At 35.9% G+C, this 27,416-nt stretch overlaps 2 protein-coding genes across 2 annotated transcripts in view; both read right to left on the reverse strand.

The window, feature by feature from the left end:
• Nucleotides 1-676: 676 nt before the first annotated feature.
• On the reverse strand, nucleotides 677-2,736 carry LOC127177966 (serine/threonine-protein kinase pim-3). The gene is made up of 7 exons (XM_051130550.1): nucleotides 2,718-2,736; nucleotides 2,330-2,424; nucleotides 2,168-2,218; nucleotides 1,618-1,996; nucleotides 1,349-1,525; nucleotides 1,130-1,218; nucleotides 677-916 (listed from the first exon to the last, which is right to left on the reverse strand). The coding sequence occupies exons 3-7, from the start codon at nucleotides 2,183-2,185 to the stop codon at nucleotides 809-811; spliced, it is 771 nt and encodes a 256-aa protein (XP_050986507.1). The 5' UTR covers nucleotides 2,186-2,218; nucleotides 2,330-2,424; nucleotides 2,718-2,736; the 3' UTR covers nucleotides 677-808.
• A 5,683-nt stretch (nucleotides 2,737-8,419) lies between these two features.
• chrnb2 (cholinergic receptor, nicotinic, beta 2) overlaps nucleotides 8,420-27,416 on the reverse strand; it is a 33,111-nt gene continuing 14,114 nt past the window's right edge. Inside the window, exons 2-6 of the mRNA XM_051130547.1 lie at nucleotides 24,606-24,751; nucleotides 21,803-21,847; nucleotides 20,469-20,578; nucleotides 17,422-18,553; nucleotides 8,420-10,770 (exon numbers count right to left, since the gene is read on the reverse strand). Of these exons, the coding sequence (XP_050986504.1) occupies nucleotides 10,618-10,770; nucleotides 17,422-18,553; nucleotides 20,469-20,578; nucleotides 21,803-21,847; nucleotides 24,606-24,751 (1,586 nt within the window). The 3' untranslated portion in view covers nucleotides 8,420-10,617. The remainder of the gene's footprint in view (nucleotides 10,771-17,421; nucleotides 18,554-20,468; nucleotides 20,579-21,802; nucleotides 21,848-24,605; nucleotides 24,752-27,416) is intronic.

The following is a 27,416-nucleotide window of genomic DNA, read 5'->3' on the forward strand; positions in this document are numbered from 1 at the left end:
CAAACTTTGCAGGTCAGAACAAAAAGTTATTCAAATAATTTTGATCTATTAAACTGTTCAGCATATTTATTTATTATTATTATTTGTCTGGTATGACCCATTATGAGCCACAAAGGTAAAACTTCTCAGACCTTTTCCATATGGAGATCAAGGTATTTGAAGAAACATGTTTAGTTTAATGAATTTTTAAAGCAGTATATTAAATTTGGGAAGAATTAGGTAGAACACATTTTTGGTAATAACTATGGAACTATCATAGTGTTACAATCAAAATTACCAATAAAAATGGTGCGTATCAGTTTTATATCATGCATATTTATTTCTGCAAAGCATTGTGAAGATATAAGTCAACTGATGGCTGTTTTTTACAAGCTGAACGATATCTGTTGAATGCAATGTCTAAGCTTAACGAAACTGGACACATAAACAACAGGTCATTCTGAGGATGCATATGAAGTTTCAAAAAATTCTGTGAATGAGGTCAATACAATTACAAAAACACTATAACTCCACAACCGTATGATACATTATATACTGTGTGCAGCTTCTATGTAAGATGTCCTAACATATCCTCTAATATGACTCACAAGGCAAGGCAAATTCTCTTACAAATTTATTATACATTTTTTATTATACATTTTATACAATACACAAATTCTTATACAATTATCTTTTTTAAATTATCTTATACACTTATACACTTATCTCAAACTCTTAACTTATACACTTATTTTTAAAGATTACACAAATAACTATTATTTAGACATCTCTGAGCAAGCAGGACTGCCAGACGTTGCTTATTGCTGCTTCAAGCCGAGGCGCCAGGTGCTACAAGGACATGCCGGCCCGCAAGATGCCAAAGTGTGAGTAGAGGGATGGAAAGGGCAATCATTTCAGCCCACCAGACAAAAGCTGACTGAAGATAGAAAACAACACAGTGGCTGTGACAGGTGTTGTTTTCTAAGTTTCTTCATGTTTTACTCCATGACCTGATAAAACATAAATCAGCATTAATAGTCTAATTACATTACATTTAGAGCTAATTTGATTTGATAAGAAGTTTATGACTTATGATCAAACCAAACCAAAAATGACAAAAAAAACATTTAGCTCATCTTAGACTTAGTACCTTAAACCAGTCATGGAGATGCATCTTCTCCAGATCGATCCTCTGCTGTGGATCAGACTGAAGACATGAAGAAATCATCTGGCAGCATTCTGTGCAAACAGACGAGACATTTGATTTATGAGCTTATTCTTTACACCTGCTCTCTTTTAAGCTGTAAGTCTTTCTTTGTGTGATTTAGAATAGAGATTGTCCCTTGTTCTTCTTTGATGAAGATCTTACCTTGTGACAGGCCAGGTCTGGTCCATCTCCTCTTACTGATCAGTTCCAGGTCATAGTCTGTGGGATAATATCCGCACGCCATCATGAACAGGAGGATCCCTAGCGACCACACTGTTGTCGGCTTTGCGTGGTATCTTCCGTTCACGGTGACCTCTGGTGGACAGTACGCTTTTGTGCCTGCAGGAAAGATATTTTGTCCATTTAATCCACATCATGTTGACTATACACAATGCACTTAGATAGTTAACAAAGTAGTTCATAACACATACCACTGAAGACTTCATAGCCAAATTTCTTCATTTGCGCACCACACCCGAAGTCAATCAATTTCACCTCCATGGTATCCTGGTTCACCAGTAGGTTCTCCATCTTGATGTCCCGATGAAAGACACCACACGTGATGCAAGCATTGGCGGCTTCGATGACCTGCCGCATGACCTTTCGTGTCGTCCCCTCATCAAGACACTCTCCATGGAGCTTCACAAAACTTGTTAAGTCCATGCAGGGCATGGGTCGCTCCATGACCATGATGTAATGGTCTTCATTGTCCTCCCAGTCCAGAAGCTTTATAATCTGAGGACTTCTGGGGCTTTTATTGGCCATGAGTGTCAGGCCTATTTCCATGGGGATGGCTTTGGGATGATCAGGCTAAAGAAATGGAAATGTGACGCTTAGATGGAGATGGTTTCCCAAATAATGACTAGTCCACAAATCAGAACAGTTTTCGTACTAGTAATCTGTGATTAATATTAATATAAGATGTTCTAAATTGAAAACAGTGACTGAGAAGCAGTAATATAGAGAGCACAGCATACTCACCACTCTGATATAGGCCATGTTAGGGGACTTCACTGAAAATTTCACAGCCACCTGATCAACAAAACAAAAATATCACAATTAGCATGTTCACATAGGTCATAGCAATCCAGACATTAATTTTGAAGAGATATGAAAAGTTTTGTAAGGGGAAAAAAATGAAACCTCAAGTCCATCCTTGCAGCGAGTCCCTTCGTAGACAAAGCCAAATCCTCCTTGTCCCAGTTTTGGGCCAATTTTATAATTGCAGCGGATGTGGCCTATTAAAAAGATGAACAATTGCAGTAAGTATGAAATGCGATTTTACATATACATTTCACTGTAAAAAAGTTGCTGCTTTAAATTTTTAAGTACAATTAACTTGCTGTTTAAATCACTTACAAATTAAACTACATTAAACTGACTTAAAATGAGTTTAATGTAAAAAGTTGCTTAACTTATTTTCATGAGTTAATGTAAAACACAAACTGTCATGGCATTGATCATATAATTGTTTACAGTGTTTATAATTCATAATAACATTTTCTAATTCTCATGGATGTATTGTTCTTACCTTTGTCTGGGACGTCCTGCTCCAGCTGTTCCTTAGCAGCAGGGTGGACTTTAGACACTGGGGCTATAATATGAACAAAACCAAATACATCAGTAAAATATGACATACTCAAATTAGAGTGGTTAATCATTTTAGGGCACATTTAACTTGATATCTTAAAATTAAATTTGATTTGTTTAAGTTCTAGATTTGTTTAAGTTCTAACATAATGACTGGTTTGGTAATGACACCTAATAAAGCTATTCTCAGATCATGCTCTGATCAAAAACATTTAATTTCATGTCTCTAAAATGTTTGGTGTGATAATTGACAGCAGTGATCAAAACATAACATGATGTGATTTTTACCATCGGTAAATGTACGATATGATCCGGGTTCAGCCTGGTACTTATTCTCAGCCTTAGCCAGATCATATTTAGCGGCTTTACGGCGAGGAAAGTCGAGAGAGGGCCACCTCCAGAAGCTCTTCTTTTTCTTTTTCACCTCTCTCTCAGCCTCCTTTCCTCCATCACTAGCACCAGCAACAACAGGCGCCTCATCAGGCCGATGAGGAGGATGGTTATCCGCCGTGTTAGTGGTGTTTTTGAGAAGAACACATGGTTCTTGCACACACTCCTTCTCAAACATTTTTTTCACTCGTGAAAGTAATCCCATTGTAACAATATTTGTCACTCGATAATAGCCAGAAAGCAATCAATCAGTCAATACTCCGAAACGTCAACCCACAAAATGAGCAAGTTCCAGACCTAGGTGAGAAGTTCTAAATGTGATGTCATAACTAATGAGATTAGAACACAATTCAAAAAATGCATCACGTGGTCGGGTGTATTGTGGTTTAGTATCCGTGGTCAGAATTCACGTTTCTAATGATATTTGATAGGAATTATATAATTATCTGTATCTTGTACATCTCGGTATGTAAATACAAGACTGAACGAAAATTTGACACGTTAAAGCGATAAGGAAACATGCATGCAACATGCATTTTTTTAATTCTAGCACTTGTACATGCATTTACACTGCACCGAAAAATGAAATAAATAATGTAATGAGATTATTGTTTTAAATATAAAAACTGGAATATAGAAATATAAAATGTTAGGAAAAAAAATACATTTAAATATGAAACTAAAATTAGACCTAACAGTGGCGGCAAGCCGCTGTCTTAATAAGCGAGTCGCTGAGCCATTTCAGTGGATTCTTTCAAAACCACTGATTCACTCATGAACGAGATAAGAAATTTGAATTTGAATGGATCAGGATCAGTTGCTGGTGAGACGTACACAGTGTTCGAATTGTGTCAAAGCACACAAAAATAAAATAAATAAATAAATAAACCATATACAAATATGATTCATATTTTTGTACATAATACATACTTTTTGTTATCACTGAGAAAACCCTATTCTAAGATAAAAGCTTATTTTATGATGACCAGTAAATTAGGTGTGCCAAATAATCACTAAGCAAAGAAGAATTAAATATCTAGCCGAGGAAATTAATATTTATATATAATAAGTGATTTTTACCTTTTGTGGGCATTTTTTAACCTTTATAAAGGCATTCTTTTTTTCTGAATGTGTGCATTATCTTTTATTATCTTTTGCGTCAAATTCTAATATTTAATCAATAAAGTCACTTAGAATAATAAGACATTTTAGGCTGTTATCACACAAATAAAATAATCATCAAGAAAATTCATATTTTCAATATAGAGGAAACACAAACACTGCATCGGAATTGGCATTTAGATGTATTTACCCACTGTTTAATGCAGGACATGAATGCATTTAACCTCAGTTACAAATGCATGAAAACCGTTTTAATACTTTAATCCTAAAACGTTGAATGCTGATATTTAAAATTATTTAAAAAAAATTAAAAGGTTCTTTAAATGTGGAATTACAACCGCCAGTAGGTGTCAGGAAGTCACAGTTAATAAGTGAGTCATTGCGATTGAACCGAATCATTTAAACGGTTGATTCATTCAGGAATGAAACACTGTCATGTCGTTTAGAGACGCAAAACAGTGTTGTGGCTGTGTTTGGAATGATTTTTGTTGGCGAAATAGACCAAAAATAGGCAATATGGTGTCTAAAACGTCAGTCTCTTAATATTAACTTCTAGTTTATTGAACTGTTGTATAAAATCAATATCATATTTGTGATTTTTGCACAAAAAGGCACTCTTCGTGTGATATTGATTAACTATATGAAATGATATAAATATACATTTTCTGCCCCCATATCCTGAATTTTGGGAAAATGCATTTTATTAGACTGAATCAAGCAGTAAGAAGGCACTGTAAATGAGCACAGTCAGTCTAGCTAGTGTCTAGCTAGTGTTTAGCACTCATAACTCATCTTATAATATAACTCATCATATATATATATATATATATATATATATATATATATATATATATATATATATATATATATATATATATATATATATATATATATATATATACATATATATATATATATATATATATATATATATATATATATATATATATATATATATATATATATATATATATATATATATATATATATATATATATATATATATATATATATGTATATATATATATATATATATATATATATATATATATATATATATATATATATATGTATATACATATATATATATATATATGATGAGTAATAATAAAAACATTCAGGGCATAATAATAAAAACATTCAGGGCTTAACTGAAAACATTCGGGGCTTCGATCAGCCCACCACAGATTTTAGTTTTATTTTGAACCATCTGATCCATTAATATTGCATAACTGTTGTTTAATTAATTTGTGGGATATTGTGAGAGCCATATTCGTAGGCCTGTACATGTTACTGTGGCACTTTCTCTCAACTGAAATGTTATTTTGTCGACTAAAATGCCATTTTGAGTAAAACTGACTAAAATGAATGAATATGAAATAACACAATATTGACTAAATTTATGATTCGTTTATTAAAATGAACACTGATAGTAAGAATCTTGACCATTAGAGGGCAGTATTGAATCAAAGCTGAGCTTAGACAGGAAAGGTCTCAGGTATTTGTCCAGAAGGGCAACTCGATGCTTCATGTTTGCATACATTCGCTTACTCGTTTTAGGAAAGACTGCATGGTAATGCTAAATTATTATCCAATAAAATTATATCTTCTTGCATTCTACATGAAGCCTTCACTATTTTTGTCACCAGGGATGTAGGAACATACAAAAGCAAGGTCCTGTTTTACGTAGCATAAACTGAAGGTCACATTAATATAATATGTGGATGTGCATTTCCTTTCTCTAAGCTGCTCTCATGAAAAGTTGGCTTGAAGAGCTTTCATAAAGGAGGATGCGCAGCCAACTTGAAATAAGACATAAATTTATTATGTTGTCAGGAGGTGGCAATGCCAACGGATGTGAGTTTAGAGACTGGTGAACAAGTCCTTGAGCAGCAGAACAACACAAAAGCCAATTGAAAACTCCTCTCGGCCATCATGTTTAAGGATTTAAAAAGAAATGAATACTCAGTCAGTGCAAAATGAGTTTGACTTTCCCTAACGGAGAAATAACAAGTGTTATTTGTGCAAATAGGCCAAGAATTGTCAAACACAACGAGATGATGAATTTCTAAACTTTATTTGACAGGATAAATGTGATCGGTCAGCCAAAGGAAGGAGGTGAGGATAGGAGACGGGCATTAGTGCCATAAATGTGAGTAAGACGGTGCACTCATATTGGCCAACACACAGATATTTTGACACAGAATCATTGTGACGTCACACTTCTGGATTATTGCAGTATTGAATAGGTTGATCGTGACATGGCATAACATACTGTATATAGGGAGATACACTCCTCCCTTTGTCTCTTCTCTTCATTCCATTTTTCCTCTGATGAATTAGAGAGACTTAAGCACTTATGGTTATGAAAGCCGATTTGCTTGCTCTCATGGACAGAATGCTTTAATGAATACTGTGTGGCGAACACTGACTTATGTCCCGTCGCTGATGTCACACGGTGAACACAGACATTGTAAATCACTGGAGACTTCCTGCCACTTGGAGCCCAGACAAAGACAAAAGTAATGCATTCATAGTTTGACTTTCACCCTTATGCAGTTGTATTTTTAAAAGCTAACGGTCATAATATGTTAATGTAACAAAGCAGCTGTACTATGCAGCTTTGTGGTTTGTAATAGGCCTTTTTTGCAGAGCACTGCTGGTGAGAGAAATATGAGAGGAGAAGAAAGACTGAAGAGGCAGAGCGTGTGTGCGAGGTCATTTGAAGCACTCAGGAAATACAGTCGAGAACAAATTTTAATCCATGGGTGAGCATGTTTGCATAATCTGCTTTCTGAAAGATGAGTTTTGGAGATTCCCTGCTTAATGAACCATATGGATGAAACTGATAGAGAAATCCACGCTTAAAGTCTTAACTGCCAGCTAGTGACCCTTGATTTCATAAGGGTTAAATATGATACGCAAATAGGAAGAAGGATATGGAGGCTGAATTAGCAGAGGAGATAGCTAGCGATGATATTGCCTCACAGTGTTTTTGTGAATTATCACTAGACTGTACATCGAGGGAGAGAAGCAGAAGGGTGTAAGTGACATTTTGGGAGAAATTGAATTATATATAGCTCTCCTCACTGGCAAAAGCATACTGTCATCTATGCATGTACAAATGTTTATTATAAATGATTGAAATCAGTACACAAAGTCAGATTAAACTGGTAAATTTTAGTTTTGCCCTCCTGTGAAATTTCACTTATGCCTTGCTGGTTCTTACCCCTCGATATATAATATAGACTACAGTTCAAATATTTGAGATCAGTATGATTTTTAAAAGAAATTAATACTTGTATTTAGCATTAAACTGATTAAAAGTGTTAGTTAAGACTATCACATTGTTGCAAAAAAATCTGTTTTTCAAATCAGTACTGGTCTTTTGAACTTTATATTCATCACAGAATCTTGAAAAAAAAAAGTATTACGGTTTCCGCAAAAATGATAAGCAGTACAGCCGTTTTCAACATTAAAATACATAAAAACAAAACAAAAAAATACATAAAATACAAAACACAAAATACATACAAATTAGCAATATTTCTTAAGTATCAAATCAACATTTTATAATGATTTCTGAAGGATCATGTGACACTGAAGACTGGAGTAATGGCTGCTGAAAATTCAGCTTGGCCATCACAGGAATAAATTACCTTTTAAAATATAATCAATTCAGTTATTTTGGTATAATATTCAGCTATAATATTTCACAATGTTATAGTTTGTGCTGTATTTTGGATCAAATAAATGCAACCTTTGTGAAAAATTAAGCTTCTAAAATCTTGTAGACCCCAAACTTTTAAATTGTAGTGTGTATATAGTTGAGGTCAAAAGTTTACATACACCTTGCAGAATCTGCAAAATGGTATTATTTGACCAAAATAATAAGTTATTTTTTATTTAGTACTGACCTGAAGAAGTTTCACATAAAAGATGTTAACATATAGTCCACAAGTGAAAATGATCAAATTTACATACACATGATTCTTAATACTCTGTTGTTGCCTGAATGATCCATGTTTTTGTTGTTATTGTTGTTTTGTTTAGTGATAGCTGTTCATGAGTCCCTTGTTTATCCTGATCAGTTAAACTTCCTGCTGTTTTTTGAAAAAATCCTTCAAGTCCCACAAATTCTTATGTTTTTTTTTCAGCATTTTTGTGTATTTGAACCCTTTCCAACAATGACTGTATGATTTTGAGATCCATCTTTTCACACTGAGGACAACTGAGGGACTCATATGCAACTATTACAGAAGGTTCAAATGCTCACTGATGCTCCAGAAGGAAAAACGATGCATTAAACTTTTGAACTTTTTTTTTTTCATTTAGTACTGCCCTTCAGAAGCTACAGAAGATACTTACATGTTACCCAGAAAACAAAACAAGTTAAATTGACCCTAATCTTCAAATTCCAAAAGTTTTCACCCCTCAATGCATTGTGTTTCCTTTTCAAGCATCAGTGAGCATTTGAACCTTCTGTAATAGTTGCATATGAGTCCCTCAGTCGTCCTCAGTGTGAAAAGATGGATCTCAAAATCATACAGTCCTTGTTGGAAAGGGTTCAAATACACAAAAATGCTGAAAAACCAAAGAATTTGTGGGACCTGAAGGATTTTTCTGAGGAACAGCAGGAAGTTTAACTGTTCAAGACAAACAAGGGACACATGAACAGCTATCGCTGAACAAAACAAAACAAAACAAAACAAAAAAACAGCTGTGGATCATTCAGGTAACAACACAGTATTAAGAATCAAGTGTATGTAAACTTTTGAACAGGGTCATTTTTTGTAAATTAAACTACTATTTTCTTTTGTAGACTATATGTATATGTATATGTATATGTATGTATATATCTTTTATGCGAAATCTCTTATTCAGATCAGTACTAAATAAAAAAACATGCATTTTGTGTGATCCCTCTTATTTTGGTAAAATAATTAACATTTTGCAAATTCTGCAAGGTGTATGTAAACTTTTGACCTCAACTGTATATAATTTGATATTTAGCTAAATATTTAAATCAGATGTGTTAAATGGAGCTGAGAGTACTGTACTTTTGTGAATAGCTAAAATCTTAACCAAGAAAAAACAGAATTTTGGAATGACAAGTGTTCAAATTGTGCTAAAATCTGCCAATTTGCAAGCACATGTCATATCCAGTAAATAGTAACATAAAATCAATAAATCTAAAAAGTCACTGACCAAATGTGTTTTTAAATATGAGAATGGTCATAACCAATGGTTTATATTTTTATGAGAAGCTATTATGTGTTTCTGAGGAGGCAGTAATGTGGTGTAAGAGGATTGACGGGAACACGAGAGATAGACGAGAAGAAAGACAGAAAGAAAGTATAGGAGGCCTAATACTACTGCAGTACTGCTCAGAAAACTTTTCATGTCAGATTGGCCTTTCGGTCTCTTAATTTTGAACTCTCAGGCTCTTTAAGACTTGTCTGTCTATGCATTAGCCAGTCTACCTGACCACTGCAGACCTCTGTAAAGTATTTAGGGGCTAAAGGGACTCATTCAGCTCAGAGCTCATCTGTTCAGTGTTGTACTGAAAAATCACAAGGGGTTATGTGGGGGAACCCTGTCCTGCACCACAGGGACTCTTAGTGGGCCCCCTTTTTTGGCAAATTCAACTGACTTAAAGTACCACAATACCTTTAGTCTTTAAACACAGTCATTGTCACTCATAGCTCATCAGGCATCCTCCTTCTTTACATTGTGTGTTGTAGTAATACAGTTCACACATTTATTATATTAATAATATTAATACAATACTGCATCCAAGTCCATCTCGAAGAACTAGACACTCGTGTGTTCGCACAAAAACGACATTGTTGTATTTGCGATACATGAATCATGACAGGCTTCTAGACCATAAGAAATAACTAAGACAGATGGCATCTGATGTTAAAACTGATATTTGAGTTCATCCCTGTCTAACAAACGGAAGTCATGTGACTCTTGAGGAAGCAGACTGCTCGTTTCGGAGCTTGTGGGCGGTGGATGGCTTTGTATTTGCAGAGAGTGCTGATTGGCTGCTGAGCAAAGTAAACAGGTGTCTCCTTTCTCTCCGATTGGCTTGTGTGGTTTTTCACCTAAAAGGAGGGGAAGGTGGACTGGACGAGAGGCCTGAACGAGAATCCTGGACTAAATCCCCATTCTGTGTGATATTCCAAAAAAGGTTCGTAGAAACCTAACGTTAGTCCAGAGTGACATTTGCCCTCTCCTTCGGCAGACCCCCCCTCCTCCCTTCGCCCTCCCGTCACAACTGATGGTGGGTAGCGTCCATTGGTGTGGCGGGGGTCGGTGGTTAGTCAGCCGGGTGTGTGGGTGATAGTTTTGGCTGTGTAGTTTTGGAACAGAGGCTGAAGGAACATTCCGATTGTGCCAAAGACACACACAAACACAAAGATCCAGAGAAACAGACGATCGATCACCATGGCCACGTACTTCCAGTCTTCACTCACCTGTAAGACAAAAAGAACAGCAAATGATATTAGGAGTGGTTGATTGGATGGATTGAGGGATTAAAACTTTAACCCTTAAATGTATAACTCAGGTCTTTAGCGACTTGAGACATGTCTGTTTTCTGATTAATTTTTTGTAAAAAGTGTATAAGGTTGCTAGAGAACTGAGGTGTGTAATAGTGTAAGTATATTTATTCTGTGCAACAATATTTAAATATCTGCTGACTCAATACATGCAATTCACCTTTATTCCTTGAGGTGGCACTGTTTCGTAGACAATAATGAGGTGATGTTTCACTTACAATTACCGCAGACATAAAACAAAACCTGACAGCACATGTACATCACGGAGACGTCTATTTGATGTTTGCATTTACATCTGCAAGACGTAATTTTTAGAGTGTTTGCTCATCTGCAATACGTCTATTGGATATTTCCTATCAGATGTCAAATAGATGTATTTTAGATGTCTTTAAGATGTTTATTATTTATTATGTATGTAAAACTGACATCTTACAGACGTCTGTCAGACGTTTGTACACAGCAGACTTTCCAGATCAAGAGATCTTTAACAGACATCTTGCAGACGTATGTGTGTATCTGGGAAGAATGTCATCAGAATCAATTACTGTACAGCTTAATTATAAATGCCACTTGAATGTTGAATGTACTGGGGAAGTGCGCTCTGATGATGGCAGCGATGGTAAAATCATCTGCTCAGATTGAACCCTTCTAAGTTTCAAAAGGTAATGAAATATTCTTTATTCTTTTGTAACTGTTCTAAAAATATTAAGAGTTTTTTGCTAAAGACCCAAATATGTAATAATGATTGGCGAAACATTCATGCATTTAAGGGTTAAAGAGATAGTCTTACAAAAATTTAAATTCTGTCATTAATTACTCACCCTCATGTCGTTCCAAACTCGTGGGACTTTCGTTCATCTTCGGAACACAAATTAAGATATTTTTGATAAAATACGAGTGCTTTCTGACCCTGAATAGACAGCAACGCAACTGACACGTTAAAGACCCAGAGAGGTAGTAAGGACATTGTTAAAATAGTCAATGTGACATCAAAGGTTCAGCCTTAATTTTATGAAGCTGTAGTGTAAGAATACTTTTTGTGCTCAAAGAAAACAAAAATAGCAACTTTATTCAACAATTTCTTGTACCTGAGCTTTGAATGTCTCAGTTGTGTTGCTGTCTATGCAGGGTCAGAAAGCTCTAAGAATTAATCAAAAATATCTTAATTTGTGTTCCGAAGAGGAACAAAGGTCTTATGGGACTGGAATGACATGTGGATGAGTAATTAATGACAAAAGTTTCATTTTTGAGTGAACTATTCCTTTAAAACTAAAAATTAAGGCTAAAAAGAAATATAAAACAATGTTGAAATCTAATCAAAATGACATAAGCACATAAAATGACTAAAATATGAAAGTAAAAGCTAATTTAAAATAATTTTGATATGTAGTATGCCTTGGAGAAATAGATAGGACAGAGAGAAAGAGAAAAAGGGATGATGTGAAATAACTTGTCCAAAAATCTGTCATTATTTACTGCATTTTTATTGTAAATCTTTGATTATTATAACAATGTATGTTGTTATTTTCCATAATTATTTCTCACTCTTCTTTGTTCCCTAAAAAATGCAGCATAAATCTTTTTTTTTGTAATTTATATTAATCAATTAAAATGCTTTTACAATTCCAGATTAATTCATGTATTTATGCTCAGGTGGCAAACAGAAAATATAATTGCAATTTGAATTTTGAGTTTAATGGTAAAACATTCAATTGAATGGGAAAACAATTTAACCAAATTAATCAAGACAAACAGAATGTCGGCTTAACAGTTTTAGAGTCATACGCCCGGTTTCACAGACAAAACCAGGATTAGGCCATAGTTCAATTAGCATAATTTAAGTAATTTTTATACACGTGGCTTAGAAAAAAAAATATTACTGGTGCGCATCTTGAGACAAAACAAAGGCACTGATATATTTTAAGATCAGTCAGTGCAAGTTTAATTTTAGTCTAGGACTAGGCTTAAGTTGTGTCTGTGAAACTGAGGGTTAAAGTTTAAAGATTTTATCCAACTTATTCTTCAAAGTAAAAGGAAGTTTATAGGCGAGACTTTAGGTTCATCAGCCTCTATAGGGAAATAATGAGAAGAATGACAAAGTGCAGTAAACAGTAAAACTGTTTGCACTACAAACCAGTGTGTTCATAATTAAGAAAATACACTAAAATATGGTAAGACACACCAATTTGCAATATCAAGCAGCAAAATGAGTTGTTTTGTACAGCTAAAAATAGCTGGACGTGGATGAGACTTGAAGCCAGACCTATAAAATTCACAAATGGTCCCACTCACGAGAAAAAATGGATAGGTCTGGATAGGTCTTCAAATAAATGTATTGATCATTTCCCAGAATTCCACTACCTGTTGAATTACTGTTCCCAACTCTAATGTCTCTCAGATAACCTCATCCCTAAATGGTGATATAAACTCAAACAGTATTTGACTGCTGTACACGTCAGTCGAGCTGCTCTTCCTGTCTAAGTGGGCGGTTCTTGACTAGAATACGCTGCAGTATGGACAGACCTAATGACGTCTAGTCTCTGACAACTACACATGACCATACGTCATGACTTTAAACTTGGGCCACAGATGCCATATTTGATTTGAGAACCTCACTAGAATGGAATGAATAACAACGAATGAATCAGCAAAGAAAAGTGTCCTTTTTATAGCCTGACAGACGTGCTCACATTGAACTCATTACATTGCAAACAGCTGTGTGACTCTTCAAAAGTTCTGCTTTTGTGTGTAAATGGGTTTAGAACGACCGGAGAGAGAATTTTCATTTTTGGGTGAACTATCTCTTCAAAAAGGGCGAAATGTCAAAAAGAGATGAAGATGTGAGATGTAAAAGGGAGACAGGTCATAGATGAGTCAGATATAAAATGTGGGGGTGGGGTAAAAAAGAAAAAGATTGAGAGGTAAACATAAGATGGGAAATTGGATGTGAATGTGTGGGAGTGAGTGAGAGCAGGGAAGAGAAAAGAGGGTGAAGGAAAAGGTTAATGTGAACAGAGACTTCATTCCGCCACACTGCTCTGATGAGGTGAGACACAGGGGACTTGAACCGTAACCACGGCAAAGGCTGCAAGGGAGTTGGCATGGAGACGCCTTGTTACCATGGGAATGAAACTGTGTGCAGGTCGAGATGATTGACAGAATTACTGAGTGCTGTTAATTTTACCCCAAGTTGACTGTCTTCCTGCTCTTAAGAAGAAACCAACGGCTCAAGCTCACTTACAAATATCGCTGAGTTATAAAAACATATTGCTGACTGTTCTAACTCAAAATAATGTGAAAAGATAAAGAAAGAAACTCAAAGTGGCTATTAATAGCCACTTTTCATACTATTTAAATGATAAGCCTGAACATTTTAATGTAATTGGATATATCTATTTTAATATATATATGTTCAGTGCCTAATCACTTTGACTTGTTAGAAATAGATCAGCTGGCATCTATCACTTGGCTTGTAAAATGCACATCTCTGTAAAAAAAAAAAAAATCACCTCTAGTATCATCCAGCTTGACTGCTACTCTCATACGTGAGTAATGCTGAGACTCAGACGGTGTTTGACAGAATGGGACTGTAAGCCATTTAAATGCCAACAGTGAGTGTAGTGCTGATGTGTAGCTGTGCTTTGGCTAAAGACCACATCTCTTTTTTAATGCTTTAGGACTTGCCTGTCAAAGCCTCCACATCTGAGATTATTAAACCACAAGTGTGGAGCTGCATATTGATCTGAGTGTGTCTGTGGGAATGTGTGTAAGCTTTCACTGAGCTCATAATGAATATCAAGTTTGGAGTCCGGCCTGGATGATCTAATGCTCACTCTAACAGTTTTAGTGTACTTTTGAACTCTGTTTTAGATGTATAATTTAACATTATAATATAATTGAACAATTAGTGATTGGAACCTTGGCTTGCTTCATTTCTGCTTCTCTTATATCAGTGTAATACTGGTGTATCTGTTAACCTTTTAATTTTTACAGTACAGTATTTGTCATATTCAATAGGAATAGCAGTATTTTTAGCGATGTGCTATTTACACTAAGTGCAAGTAACTATAGATTCTATTTACACTATGTTAAAATAGCAGGATTTTCTGCTATTTATACTACTTATTGCAAATAGTGGAAATTATCTGCACCTCAGTATTGTAGTACATTACTATTAAATCAGGGGTGCCCAATCCTGTTCCTGGAGATTGACCTTCCTGCAGAGGTTAGTTCCAACCCCAATCAAACACACCTGTCTGTAATTATCAAGTGCTCCTTCAGATCCTAATTAGCTGGTTCAGGTGTGTTTGGTCAGAGTTGTGGCTGAACTCTGCAGGAAAGTCAATCTCCAGGACCAGGGTTGAGCACCCCTGGGTTACATGGATGCCACCTTATTGGGACAATAAGCCCTCCCTACACTTACCGTAACCAATAGGTTTTCAGTTTTTCAGTTGCTTATTTTCTTCATTTTTATTGAAAATAAACACCTTTCCGATGTGATATGAGATTTAAAAAGGAAGAAAAAACAGTTCGGCAAAAGGCGAATTCAAACTTGATTGCATCAAAAAGACTACAGCATGTGTTTTACCATCTTCACCACTAGAGCTGATGTTTAACAGTTGTCTTTCGTAGTGTTGATGAGCCCAGTCACACATTAGTGGGCGGAGTTAGTGTAAATAGCCTCTGCCAACAAGGCAGGCTGTTTGCACTTCGTGTAAATAGACACAGTGTTTATGTAACCATAGCTAAAGTCTATTTTTTTATCTCAGTTTTTCGTGTTTATTTATAATGAGACAAATCAGCTATTATTTTAACCTGTTATTTAGTGGTTTAGATAGATCTTTAATGCTTTTCTAACTAGCAGAAGACACTAACCTGTTTTAAATTCCAGTTGCGCAGGTGGGGTATGTTACAATGTGTATTACAAACATTATCAAACTATGTTATTCTATGACATTAGCAATGTAACAGGTACAACGAGAAACAGGTGAATAAAGACTGAGAGTCAATGTTTAATGTTCAGAAATTATTATTTCAAGAATAATCATTTTGGCTTGTCTGTCTCGTGTTCATTGTCCAACTCCAAAATTACGCCACTGTATTATTTGAAAAAGTTACGTTCTTTATGTGCAGATCAAAGCACACACGTGCATTGTGATACTCTCCAAAATGGCGCTAGGGTGACGCACAGGGCAAAATTGGGCACAAAAGTATTCTCGTAGCTTTGTAAAATTACAGTTGAACCATTATGCTGTCTATGGGCAGAAAGCTCTCTAATTTAATCAAAAATATCTTAATTTGTGTTCCAAAGACGAACAAAGGTCTTGCAGGTTTGGAATGGCATGAGGGTGATTAATTAATGACTGGATTTTTTTTGGGTGAACTATCCCTTTAAGCTGACTTATGGTCATGTTACAATGCGTCTCAGATGTTACCTATGGGGCATGTTGTCACATTTTCCATTTTTTTGTGGTAAAAAAAACAAACAAACAAAAAAAGCATACACTGTAATTATGAAACAAATATTATATTTATTATATATATATATATAATTATATATTTTTTATATATATATATATATATATATATATATATATTTATATATATATATTTATTATATATATATATAATTATATATTTGTACTAGGCAAGTGTGAATTTATTGTGGAAAAAAATATACTCTGAACCCGATGTGGATTTACACAAACTGAGAAAGTCAAAAAGAGTTAAGCTGTGCTCTGCTTTCCCCTAAACACCTCTAATTCACCACATAAAAAAAGCTGTCATCATGTTACTTACCTTCATGTCTTTACAAACCCATAAGACTTTCTTTCATCTTTGAAACACAAATAAAGATATTTTAAATGAAACTTGAGAAATTTAGTCCCTCTACTGAAAGTCCATTTCAAAACTTTGATGCTTCAACATGTTCATGAAAAAGTCTCTTCAGAGACATGATCACTTTATATGATGAGAAGATTTACTTTAGGCTTTAACATTGATCAATCCACATACAATAAATATACTGTAGTCAACGGAAGAATAATTGCAGAACAAACCTCACTGATCAAATCTGCATGGACTTTCTACAGAAGAACAGAAATTTCTCAGGTTTGATTTAAAAACATTTCATTTGTTTCAAAGATAAAGTCTTATGGGTTTAGAACAACATGGGTGAATAATTGATGACAGAATTTTAATTTCTTTGTGAACTACAGTACAGCATGCCTTCAAAATTAATAGTATAATCTGCACTTATTCCAATCATCAAAGCATGCCATGATCATACCGCAATCATAATTCTTTATTCAATTAATTGTGGAGACCTAATAACATTTTAGCTTCTCAGTAATGAAATTATTTGGTTTGAACAAGAGGAAATGTTTTCATCTCATATTTCTAGTTTGAGTCATCAAGCTGGTTGTCAGTGGCACTACTCTATCATTTAAGAGACAACAATGAACAGGAAGTATTATTTATACTGTGACAGCTATGAATGACAGCATGTTATTGTGAAAACACTCATCCGCACATTCAGATATGTGATTATGAAACAGAATGACTCACACTACGGTCGTCGTCCTCGCTCTTCATGTGGTTTGCGATGAAGCGAACTCCGTCCACAGCTTCCTCGAACCCTGGGCAGGCCTGGGCCAGCAGAGCCTGGGTGAGGACCGTAGGGGGCTGCTGCTTCCCCCGAGGTAGAGCAGTGCTCTGCAATGGATTTGAACCTCCTTCCCTGGGCTCTCTCCCCCCTTCCCTTATCCCATTTAGTCCATCTGTCGACCCCCCTCCGCCACCCCCTCCACTCAACTCTGCCCCAAACTGTTTAACTGAGGCCCGGTTCACATAGCACGTGCACGCCTCATTGTTCTCTTTGCTCCCTGACGTAGAGCCGCCCAGGCCCAGCCCTGCCATGAGCCCGGCAGCTAGACCTGCTCGCCCACCTTCCTGCTGTTCGTTAGCACGCCGGCGTTGGCGCAGACGCTGCCGTTCGCTGCTGTTGCGTGGCTGTCGCATGAAGAGCAAGGCGGGTAGCTTGTTGAGGAACACCAGCTTCACCCATGGAGGCATGGTGTGTGTGGTGGGCGACCGGTGATGCACGTTCAGCACGCATACGCTTGTCACAATGGAGAATGTGACAAGCACCATGGTGAACATCAGATACTTCCCAACTAGAGGGACATCGAGAGAAGTGGGTGGCACGATTTTGGAGATCAGCAGCAGGAACACAGTGAGGGCCAGTAACACTGAGATGCAGAGCGTCATCTTCTCCCCGCAGTCCGACGGAAGGTAAAACACCAGGATGGCCAGCGAGGTGATGAGGACGCAAGGAATGATGAGGTTGATGGTGTAGAAGAGCGGTTTGCGCCGGATGATGAAGTCATAGGTGATGTCTACGTAGGTTGGGTCCGAGGGGTTCTCGTTTCGACGCCCGGGCAAAGCGATGATGTCCCACTCGCCGCTGGGTGTGAAATCGTCCATGCTAGCCACGTCGGCACGCAGAACCAGGTCCACCTCTGTGCGGTCGTAGGTCCATGAGCGGAAGCTCAGCGTGCAGTTCTGCTGGTCGAAGGGGAAGTGCTTCACCTCAATTTTACAGGCACTCTTATAGATCGCTGGTGGCAGCCAGAAGACACTTCCATCGTAGGAGACGACAGCATTGGAGTAGAAAGACACCTCATACATGCCGTCAGCACTGGGGAAGGAGACAGAGAGAGGTTATGAGATTTATGCCTTGAAGGGATAGATCACCCAAATTTAAAAATTCAGTCATTAATTACTCATCCTCATGTCATTCCAAACCTGTAAGACCTTGATTCATTTTCAGAACACAAATGAAGATATTTTTGATGAAATCCGAGAGCTTTCTCACCCTGAATAGACAGCAATGTACCATGTTGAAGGGGGAGAAAGGTAGTAAAGATATCGTTGAAATAGTCAATGTGACATCAGTGGTTCAAGTGTAATTTTATGAAGCTACGAGAACAACTTCAACAATTCTTTTCTTCAGTGTCAGCCAGTGCATGTTCACGAGAGTACCAAGACGTATGCGTATGGTGTTGCTGACGCAGGAGCCGCCATTCTCAGTGTTCGAATTGAGGGGGGGCTGGGGTCCCATAAGCATTAAGTGCACAAAAAGCATTCTCGTAGCTTCATAAAATTCTGGTTGCAACCATGATGTCACATGGACTATTTTAACAATGTTCTTACTACCTTTCTGGCCCTTGAACATGTCAGTTGCATTGCTGTCTATGCAACTGACATGTTTATGCAACTGTCTAGAAATTTCTCAGATTTCATCAAAAATATCATAATTTGTAATCTGAAGATGAACAGAGGTCTTACAGTTTTGGAACGACATGAGGGTGAGTAATTAATGACTAACACACAAAATAATTTAGGGTGCTTTCACACTTGATCTGATTCATGGTTGTTTGATTGATCCCCCATCCCCCTGCTGGATTGGGTTCACACTGTGTTTTAGTTCCTAACCAAGTTTGCGTTAACAGTTGCGTGCTTACTTTACTTTTGTACTTTGGATTTTGAAAAACTAGTTTTGTTTCCAAAGTGCCAACACATAATGGCACAGGCGTCTATTTGTCACAAATGTAATGCAAAGGTTCAAAAGAATGTGGGAATCAATTTCTGCTGAATATTAGCAGATATGAGATATAAATTCCCTTTGCATGCAGCACTTCAGTCATGCTTGTCAGGAAAGTATGTGAGATGACAATACACATTTTGACCAATTCATATGCCATCAATAGCAGCTCATGTCTGTGATTTAATACAATTTGTACCCCAGACCATCCTGTTTAGATGGACTCAGGTACAGTTTGCTGGTGTGCACCTATTGCTGTCTATGCAGGGTCAGAAAGCTCTCGGATTTCATTAAAAATATCTTACTTTGTATCCTGAAGATAAACAAAGGTCTTACGGGTTTGGAACGGTATGAGGTGAGTAATTAATGACAAAATTTTCATTTTTGGGTGAACTATCTTTTTAAACAGCAAGGTAGTTAGACAATTTTAGCACATAAATCACATGCCAACACATTGTGCATCCCTACGTAAAATGATTACATCTTCTGGCTGTACGTTTAATACAGTGTATTTTAATATTGACTTTCTGACCCTGTTTATTTCAAATGTAAGTGCCTTATGTAAACGTTTAGATCAGGCATTTTGTACAGACACGTAGGTGCATAATCCAAAAAATAGTATAACAATAGTCGAAAATGGAACTTGAATCCTCTGAGAACATTTTAATTTTTTTTAGTGTTTGGGGCCTGTTTGTGGGTGTCTATGTGCAGGGTTTATCAATGATACATAAAGACAAACACAACAGGGAGGCTGGTGTTAATTAGCCTGAATTTAAAACATCTTCCACTGCGTGACATGACAGTAAAAGAGGACGAGCATGCTTTATTTACAGTGAGGTCGTGTAATATGACACAGGAACACCGCAAATGAGACAAAGACTGATAAGCAGGGATGTTATCTATCCTCCAATGACAGAGGAACAGTGTGATGGAAAGAAAGGATCAGATATGACGAAGACTGATAAACTGACTAAACAAGAGACAAAATGGGATGTTCTTTGAGACTTACTTGTTGTAAAGAACAACATCAGGTAACCAAATATGTTTGGAGGGAAGACGGACCTTCTTCATGCCATCAAACTCATCTGGGCTCCACGTTAACCGGTAGTCCTGCCACTCCTGAGGACAGAGTGAAAATAAACAACCATGATAGATTCTAGAGAAAGCAGGTCATTAGGATTTCCATTTATCTCAGTGGCAAAATAAAAAGCTACTTTTAAATGGCTGTCAATGGAGAAATATGTGTTTTGCAGCTAGATATTATAGTTACAACACCTGCTAACACAAGTTCACGGCAAAACCTTGATCCTTTGGACTAAAAATCAAACACACTATCAGTTTATGGTCTTTTCTACCCACATTTTGCTCTTTATGTCATGAAACATGTCATTTCTCGTTGACCTGTGAACAGAAGGTGTAACCAATTCCACATGCTGTTAAGATCATGTTCATCTGTCACACACACCACTGCTCTCAGTCAATTAGCAGTATATTTAGCGTATGTATTAATGATCTGTCACTTTTCATTACTAATAGAATGTCCTAATAAACTAAATTAGAAGATTAGAAATAATTACTTGAGGCCATAAATGCTGACAGATTAAACAGACTGCAAATGAGAGCTGTCAAAAGGCGAAGCCTAACTAATGGTAGTTATATTAATACACACAAAAAGAGTGATAAATGTCTAATGATGGTCATTTAACACACTTGCTGTTGGGTTTTGACCAGATAGTGTCCACTAATGTAATTATACTACATTTTTTTACTTTGACACACCATTCGCATACACATACGCTCTGGCTAGGAAAGACACACACGGTGGCAATGTTATATGGGTAACCTGTACTGACAGCGGCAATAACTCCTGCCAACTGACATCTATGGTCATAGTGACCATGAGCAGATGATTCAGAGAGGAAGTGACAGAAAGATGAAAAACGAGAGAGACAAAAGAGAGATACGTGTAAGAGAGTACGGTATCTGTACAAGTAGATTTTCATTGTTGTTTTGTATGTAATAGCAGCTTGTGTGATACTGATGATGTAAACAAGTTCAACTTGACATTTTAATTCAAACTGAGAGGGAATATTCTGCATATTCACATTCAAATTATGGTAGGAGATTTTTTATTATTGGTACCTGTTGATAATCGATGTTTAAATGTGAATGCGCACTTAAAATCTTAAAAAAAAAAAAATGAATGATTTAATAGTAGTTTTGTAAACTTTATTAGAAGTGAGTGGAACATCTAAAACATTGATAGAAAAACAAAAGTGTCTCTGTGAAAACAGTACATGTGAAAAATAAAATGGGGCATAAGAAATGCAAGTATTGACTGACCTGTGTAAGCCAGACATTGGTGGTCATGATCTGTTCTCTCTCATGCTGTGGAGAAAAAAATACAGACAGAGAAATCTAAAAAATCGACACAAAATGCACATTAAATACAACTTAATAATAAAAATAAATAATAATACTCAATAGTTAAAACAAATCTGCGTTTTTGAACCACACATTTCAATGAAATACATACATTTATTTATTCCTGCATTTATTACTATATATATATGTGTGTGTGTGTGTGTGTGTGACCCTGGACCACAAAACTAGTCATAAGGGTAATTTTTTTTAAATTAAGATTTATACATAATCTGAAAGCAAAATAAATAAGCTTTCCATTGATGTATGGTTTGTTAGAACAGGACAATATTTGCCCAAAATACAACTATTTAAAAATCTGGAATCTGAGGGCGCAAAAACATCTAAATATTGAAAAAACCTTTAAAGTTGGGCCTGTTTTTAGCAATGCATATTACCAATACAAAATTATGTTTTGATATATTTACTCAGGAAATTTACTAAATATCTTCATGGAACATGTTCTTTTCTTAATATCCTAATGATTTTTGGCATAAAAGAAAAATGGATTATTTTGATTCATACAATGTATTTTTGGCTATTGCTACAAACATACCCGTGCAACTTATGACTGGTTTTGTGGTCCAGGATCACATATATATGTAATTTAAATTAAAAATGTAATTTAAATAATAAAAATGAATCTGTTTTTGAACCACACTTTTGGTTCAACTACTTTTGTAGTTTCATTTATTTATTTAAAAAATGTATTTAATATATAATATCATTATAGTAAATATATAATATAATATAATATAATATAATACAATATAAAGAGGGACGCACATACGTTTTTCAGTCTGGTTCTCATGAGAGCACCACATAGTGTGACCGACTGAATATAACTACAAAAAAAAAAAAAAAATTTTTAAAAATCAAATAAACTAATAATAGTATTATAGCACTATGTCTAGTTATTTTTTTTTTATAAAATAAACTAAATAAAGTGTGATAATAATATTATATTTGAAAATAAAAAATAGTTTTATATAAAAATACAATTATTTTAGAGTACACTTAAAACATACAATGCTAATATTTACATTCATTATTTTATTTATTTTACCTTTTTATTTTTACATGAATTTTCAACAGTTGATCAGCAAACCTTTATTTTGGCGGGTTGCCGGCAAGTAAGTGTATGCGCTGCCGGTTTTTAGTAAATGCGTGTCAGTGAATGAAATGTGACAGTTTTGCGTTTTGCTCTAAAACCAGTAGCACATATTTTAGATTTATGTTTTCAGTTTGAATGGAAATCTTATACAGGGTCAAGCATGTCAGTCAATCATGTTGGTACGTAAATAAGCGGTCTTAACTTATTTACACTGTGCATTTCTTGTAGAGGGTTTGCACTTACGTTACGATTTGGTGAGTTATACGGATGCGCGGCCATATTGGCGATATTCAGATGTAAGCAAAAACACAGACTGCACCTTTAAGGTACTACTGAATACATTATTCTGCTAATTTATGTTTTATTGTGGAAGCTGCTAAATTATATAGAGAAGGACTTAGTAAGCAGGAAAGGGCGCAATATTTTGACAAACTAAAGTTAATAGGTGGTAAAGACACATACAAGCAGTATTAATTTATGATGTTAGTCTAATATTTAACCTACCTGAACGGAAATGATAAGAACAAACATGAACACGAGCCCTGGAAATCCTGGTTCAGTTTGGCCAACCACAAATGCCTTTTGTTCCTTAGACAGTTTTTTTTTTTTTTTGCACTATTCTCCTTGATTTGTTCTAGGCCTAACTTTTGGCAGTCCGTAGTACTCCAAAATGTTTTTCCCTGTCTGACCGACTAGTACAGCCCAAAACATGACAGTAATTGACCATTTTCAGCAGCAATAATCAGAAAAATATGTGAGTTTCATTCAGTTCAGTGGTATTGCTTACATTTAGTGCCGCCAAAATGGCCAATTGATGACACGTTGTGAAAACACTCTATTTTGGTTGCGTATGTGCATCCCGATATAATATAATATAATATAATATCATATAGTACCAAATACAAAACAAAACAATGTATTAATCATGGTTCATCATTTGATGGTTTAAAATCTATTTTTATAGATTTTAAGGCTACATTCTTCAGGATAATGGTTCTTTCATGGATCAAAGATGTTAAGAAACCTCCATCCAGAGATGAATCACACAAGAATGACACAGCTTTCCTCCAGCTTTCATCCCAGGTAAGTGAGCTGTTGATTTACAGTGCATTACAAGCATGAAGGAAGCATGTAATTGGCTGACAGCTGAGCGGTTAGCATAGAATGATAAGTGGTCAGTAAGTATGGGTAATTTGCTGCACCTGTGGGAACAGAGATGGCTATTTCCTGTTGTCCATACTCGCTTCTTACTGCATACTGACATCGTTTTACTCTAAAAATCATGCTAATACAGAGGCCTCTAAGCCTAACTGCATTATGTCACAGCTCCATTTTAGGCCTAAGTAGGCTTACTGAGCTAAGACACATAATACCACATTGAAAACTGACCAAATCTGAAAACAGAAGAGATGTTGAATAGATAAGGGTGTTTTCAGTAAATGCTCTGGCTGTGTCACTGCTGACATATTTGTTTCAACTCTTCTGAAAGGAGCTAGTGTTATGATTAAGTGAAGTACAATTTGTAAGGACAATAATATTTTAGGGAAACCTTTATTCATATGCATGTTGTATGTAAATCCAAGAGAACAAAATGTGAAAGTGTCCACTGACCACACTGATGAGCTGGGCCAGCGAGACCATCAGCTGCACTGTCACCAGTTCTGAACCATTAGTCGCTGGTCGAATCAGTTTGTTGTAGTGGGCTGGATTAAGAAGATGCTCCACCAGTCTCTCTTCTGTATCTGCCCCATCACTGCCTGTAAGAGATATATATGGTAGATCAATACGCATCCCACATTTAAAAAAGATTCCCATTTTTGGAAGTGGCATCTGCTGTGTAGTTTTGTTTAAACCTGAGGCACAGCTGCAAAACACAGAAAACCTCCTCTCTGGAGAACAGCTTGGATTTATGAAACAGAAATCTGTTATAAAATTCATGCAACTTTTCATGGAAACCATAAAAAAAGGATTTTCTGTTTATTAAAGCCATGTTTGAATCTCAAGTTTTTAAACACTCCTTGCTACGTTTCTGGATGTTGATCGTGTTAGTTACATTTCTGTCTATGGGAGGGTTAGAGAGCTGTCAGAATGCATCAAAAATATCTTATGATATAAAATATTTCTGCTCCGAAGACGAACAAAGCTTTTACGGGTTTGGAACAACATGGGGGTAAGTGATTAATGACAAAATTTTCATTTTGGGGTGGAGTAACCCTTTAACGTTTAACTATTTTTGAAGTTTTTGGATCATCAGTCATCAAAGCTCTGTAAATACTGATCACAGACACAGAGATTTACTTTAAATTTCACCAAGCTGATTACTCGCTAAAAACTCCGCTAAAAACTCCCACAGATCAATGCCATTTTAACTGCATTATATTCTTCATTCAGACCAATTTGCGAATATGGAGTAGAGCTGTCACTAATGACTATTGTGGTAATTGAGTAATCTGTTGATTATTCTGATGATTAATTGAGTAATTGTATAATAATAATAAAAGTAAAGTGTGAAAAAAGCAAGTAATCATAGTGAACAAAACTGTTTAAATACATAACGTATTATAAACAATAAAATGCCTGCAGAGGGCACCAATGGCCTGATGATTGTTTTTACACTTGACTTTGCTACCTAATCTTTTTTTAATATTGACTAAATAACATTTAATTCTAATGTCCACTTAATCTTTAATATTTGGCTTTTCTACAACAGAAATGCTTCAGCCACCGCAATTTTGTAAATATGTAGACATCAAAATTAGTAAACGAGCAAGGATTTGAGCTTTTATTTTGAAATCAGTCAGCATATTTAGAAAGATAATGATGTATTCTCCTGTTTGCATAGGTTTATAAATGATTAATCCGATGAAATGACACATGTCACGTTCCCAGGTGAACGTTATAATAATATTGCATTTAGTAATAAAAAAGCATTTATTGTGAACAAAGCTGCTCTGAGATGCACCTACGCGCATTTAAATAATTAAAGCGCATTAGGCCTGCATTGCGCATATTTAATTGGACTGTAGCATTTGTGAATTCACAATAGCATTATGCTTTTTTATGATTTTTAAATGGGTTTAATATATCATGCAGATTTAGAAACGGTCTAATGGTGGTTTTTATGGATTCTCGTCGGTGGAATGCATCACTTCGGGTATTTAGTTATTCGACACAGGTAAAAATCTTGGATTTTTAAAAATCAAGTTCTCAAATTGAATAAAGGTATCGTGACAGCGTTACACAAGAGGTGGGACTTATCGCATGGACCATTCACAGCCGAACATGAACAGTCATATCCAATCAATTCACGATGGAGGCATTACCTCCTCTCACGTGACTTTCTCCCATTCATTCTCAAATACCCCCCATCAAATTAACCGCACACTTTAGGGGGTCTGTTAAAACTCAATGGGCTCAGGGGAGGCGAGAGAGACACGGACCTCCGTCCTTTACCTGCTTGTGTTGCTGTTAAACAGTGTTAGTGAAAATTAGTGATTTATAACTTTTTAATGTTGTATTTTGTAATATTGGCATTGTTTTATTTTTCTACTACTTTTTTTTTTTTTTTTTTTGACACTGCCTCCCTTTCCTCCTCGGAGGAAATGCCCCTGATATATAAACACATTAACTATGATAACCCTGCAAAAAGGTGCTGCGCTTTAGTAAAGTAAACAGCAGTTTTCAGCCTTTGGCAGGGCAGCAGAAAAGCACTGCCTCAAATCTCCTTTATTTTTTGAGCATGACAGGCAAACACCCATCATTGTATGCTTATAAAACCCTTGTTGCATGCTTCATGCAATTTGACTAATAGCACCTACGGATCAATCCAGTGAGATGGCTTTATTCATCAAATCAAGTAAAAGCTGTTTTTCCCCTTGAGTCTATTAGTTACACAGAACACATTCCTTTGTATGCTAATCTTCACTACCACCAGTGCAATATAAAATGACTGTGTATACTTCCTAAATCAAGCAAGTCCAATATTCTCTTTCGTATTGCAATGTTGCATTTTAGTCTCCACTTCTCTCGTCTTGTTGTTTTCTCCTTTCTCAGGGTCAGCATAATAAATTTCTTCTGTCTCTCTCACTAACTACTCATCCATCCCGTTCTCTGTCTCTGTCTGTCTCTCTCTTATTGGCTTGTTCTTGCCGCTCTTGTTGTGTTCAGTGAACAGGAACGATGTTTCTACGGCAGCACAGATCAATGAAGACTCTAATCACACACCATAAACTCTCTCTTTCTCCTCTGTGCTCATGCCCACCTGCACATTCAGCCCTCTAAATTTCTCTGTCTGTGTTTAAATGCAGTATCCCTTTTCTGCTCAGTTTCCCTTCTTTTATTGCTTCCGTCTTAATGGGGTCACGACATTAGACAATTTTTCTTTACGTTTATATATATAAAATCAAGCATACAGCCATTTAA

This window comes from Labeo rohita, chromosome 16 (assembly GCF_022985175.1).
Source record: "Labeo rohita strain BAU-BD-2019 chromosome 16, IGBB_LRoh.1.0, whole genome shotgun sequence".
NCBI classification, from domain to species: domain Eukaryota; kingdom Metazoa; phylum Chordata; class Actinopteri; order Cypriniformes; family Cyprinidae; genus Labeo; species Labeo rohita.

Excerpts from the sequence above, each read along its gene's own strand:
- LOC127177966 (XM_051130550.1), bottom strand. Across the intron at positions 1,526-1,617 it reads TGGCTATGAAGTCTTCAGTG|GCACAAAAGCGTACTGTCCA; the intron begins GTATGTGTTATG and ends TCTTTCCTGCAG. Across the intron at positions 1,219-1,348 it reads CAGACCTGGCCTGTCACAAG|AATGCTGCCAGATGATTTCT; the intron begins GTAAGATCTTCA and ends CTGTTTGCACAG.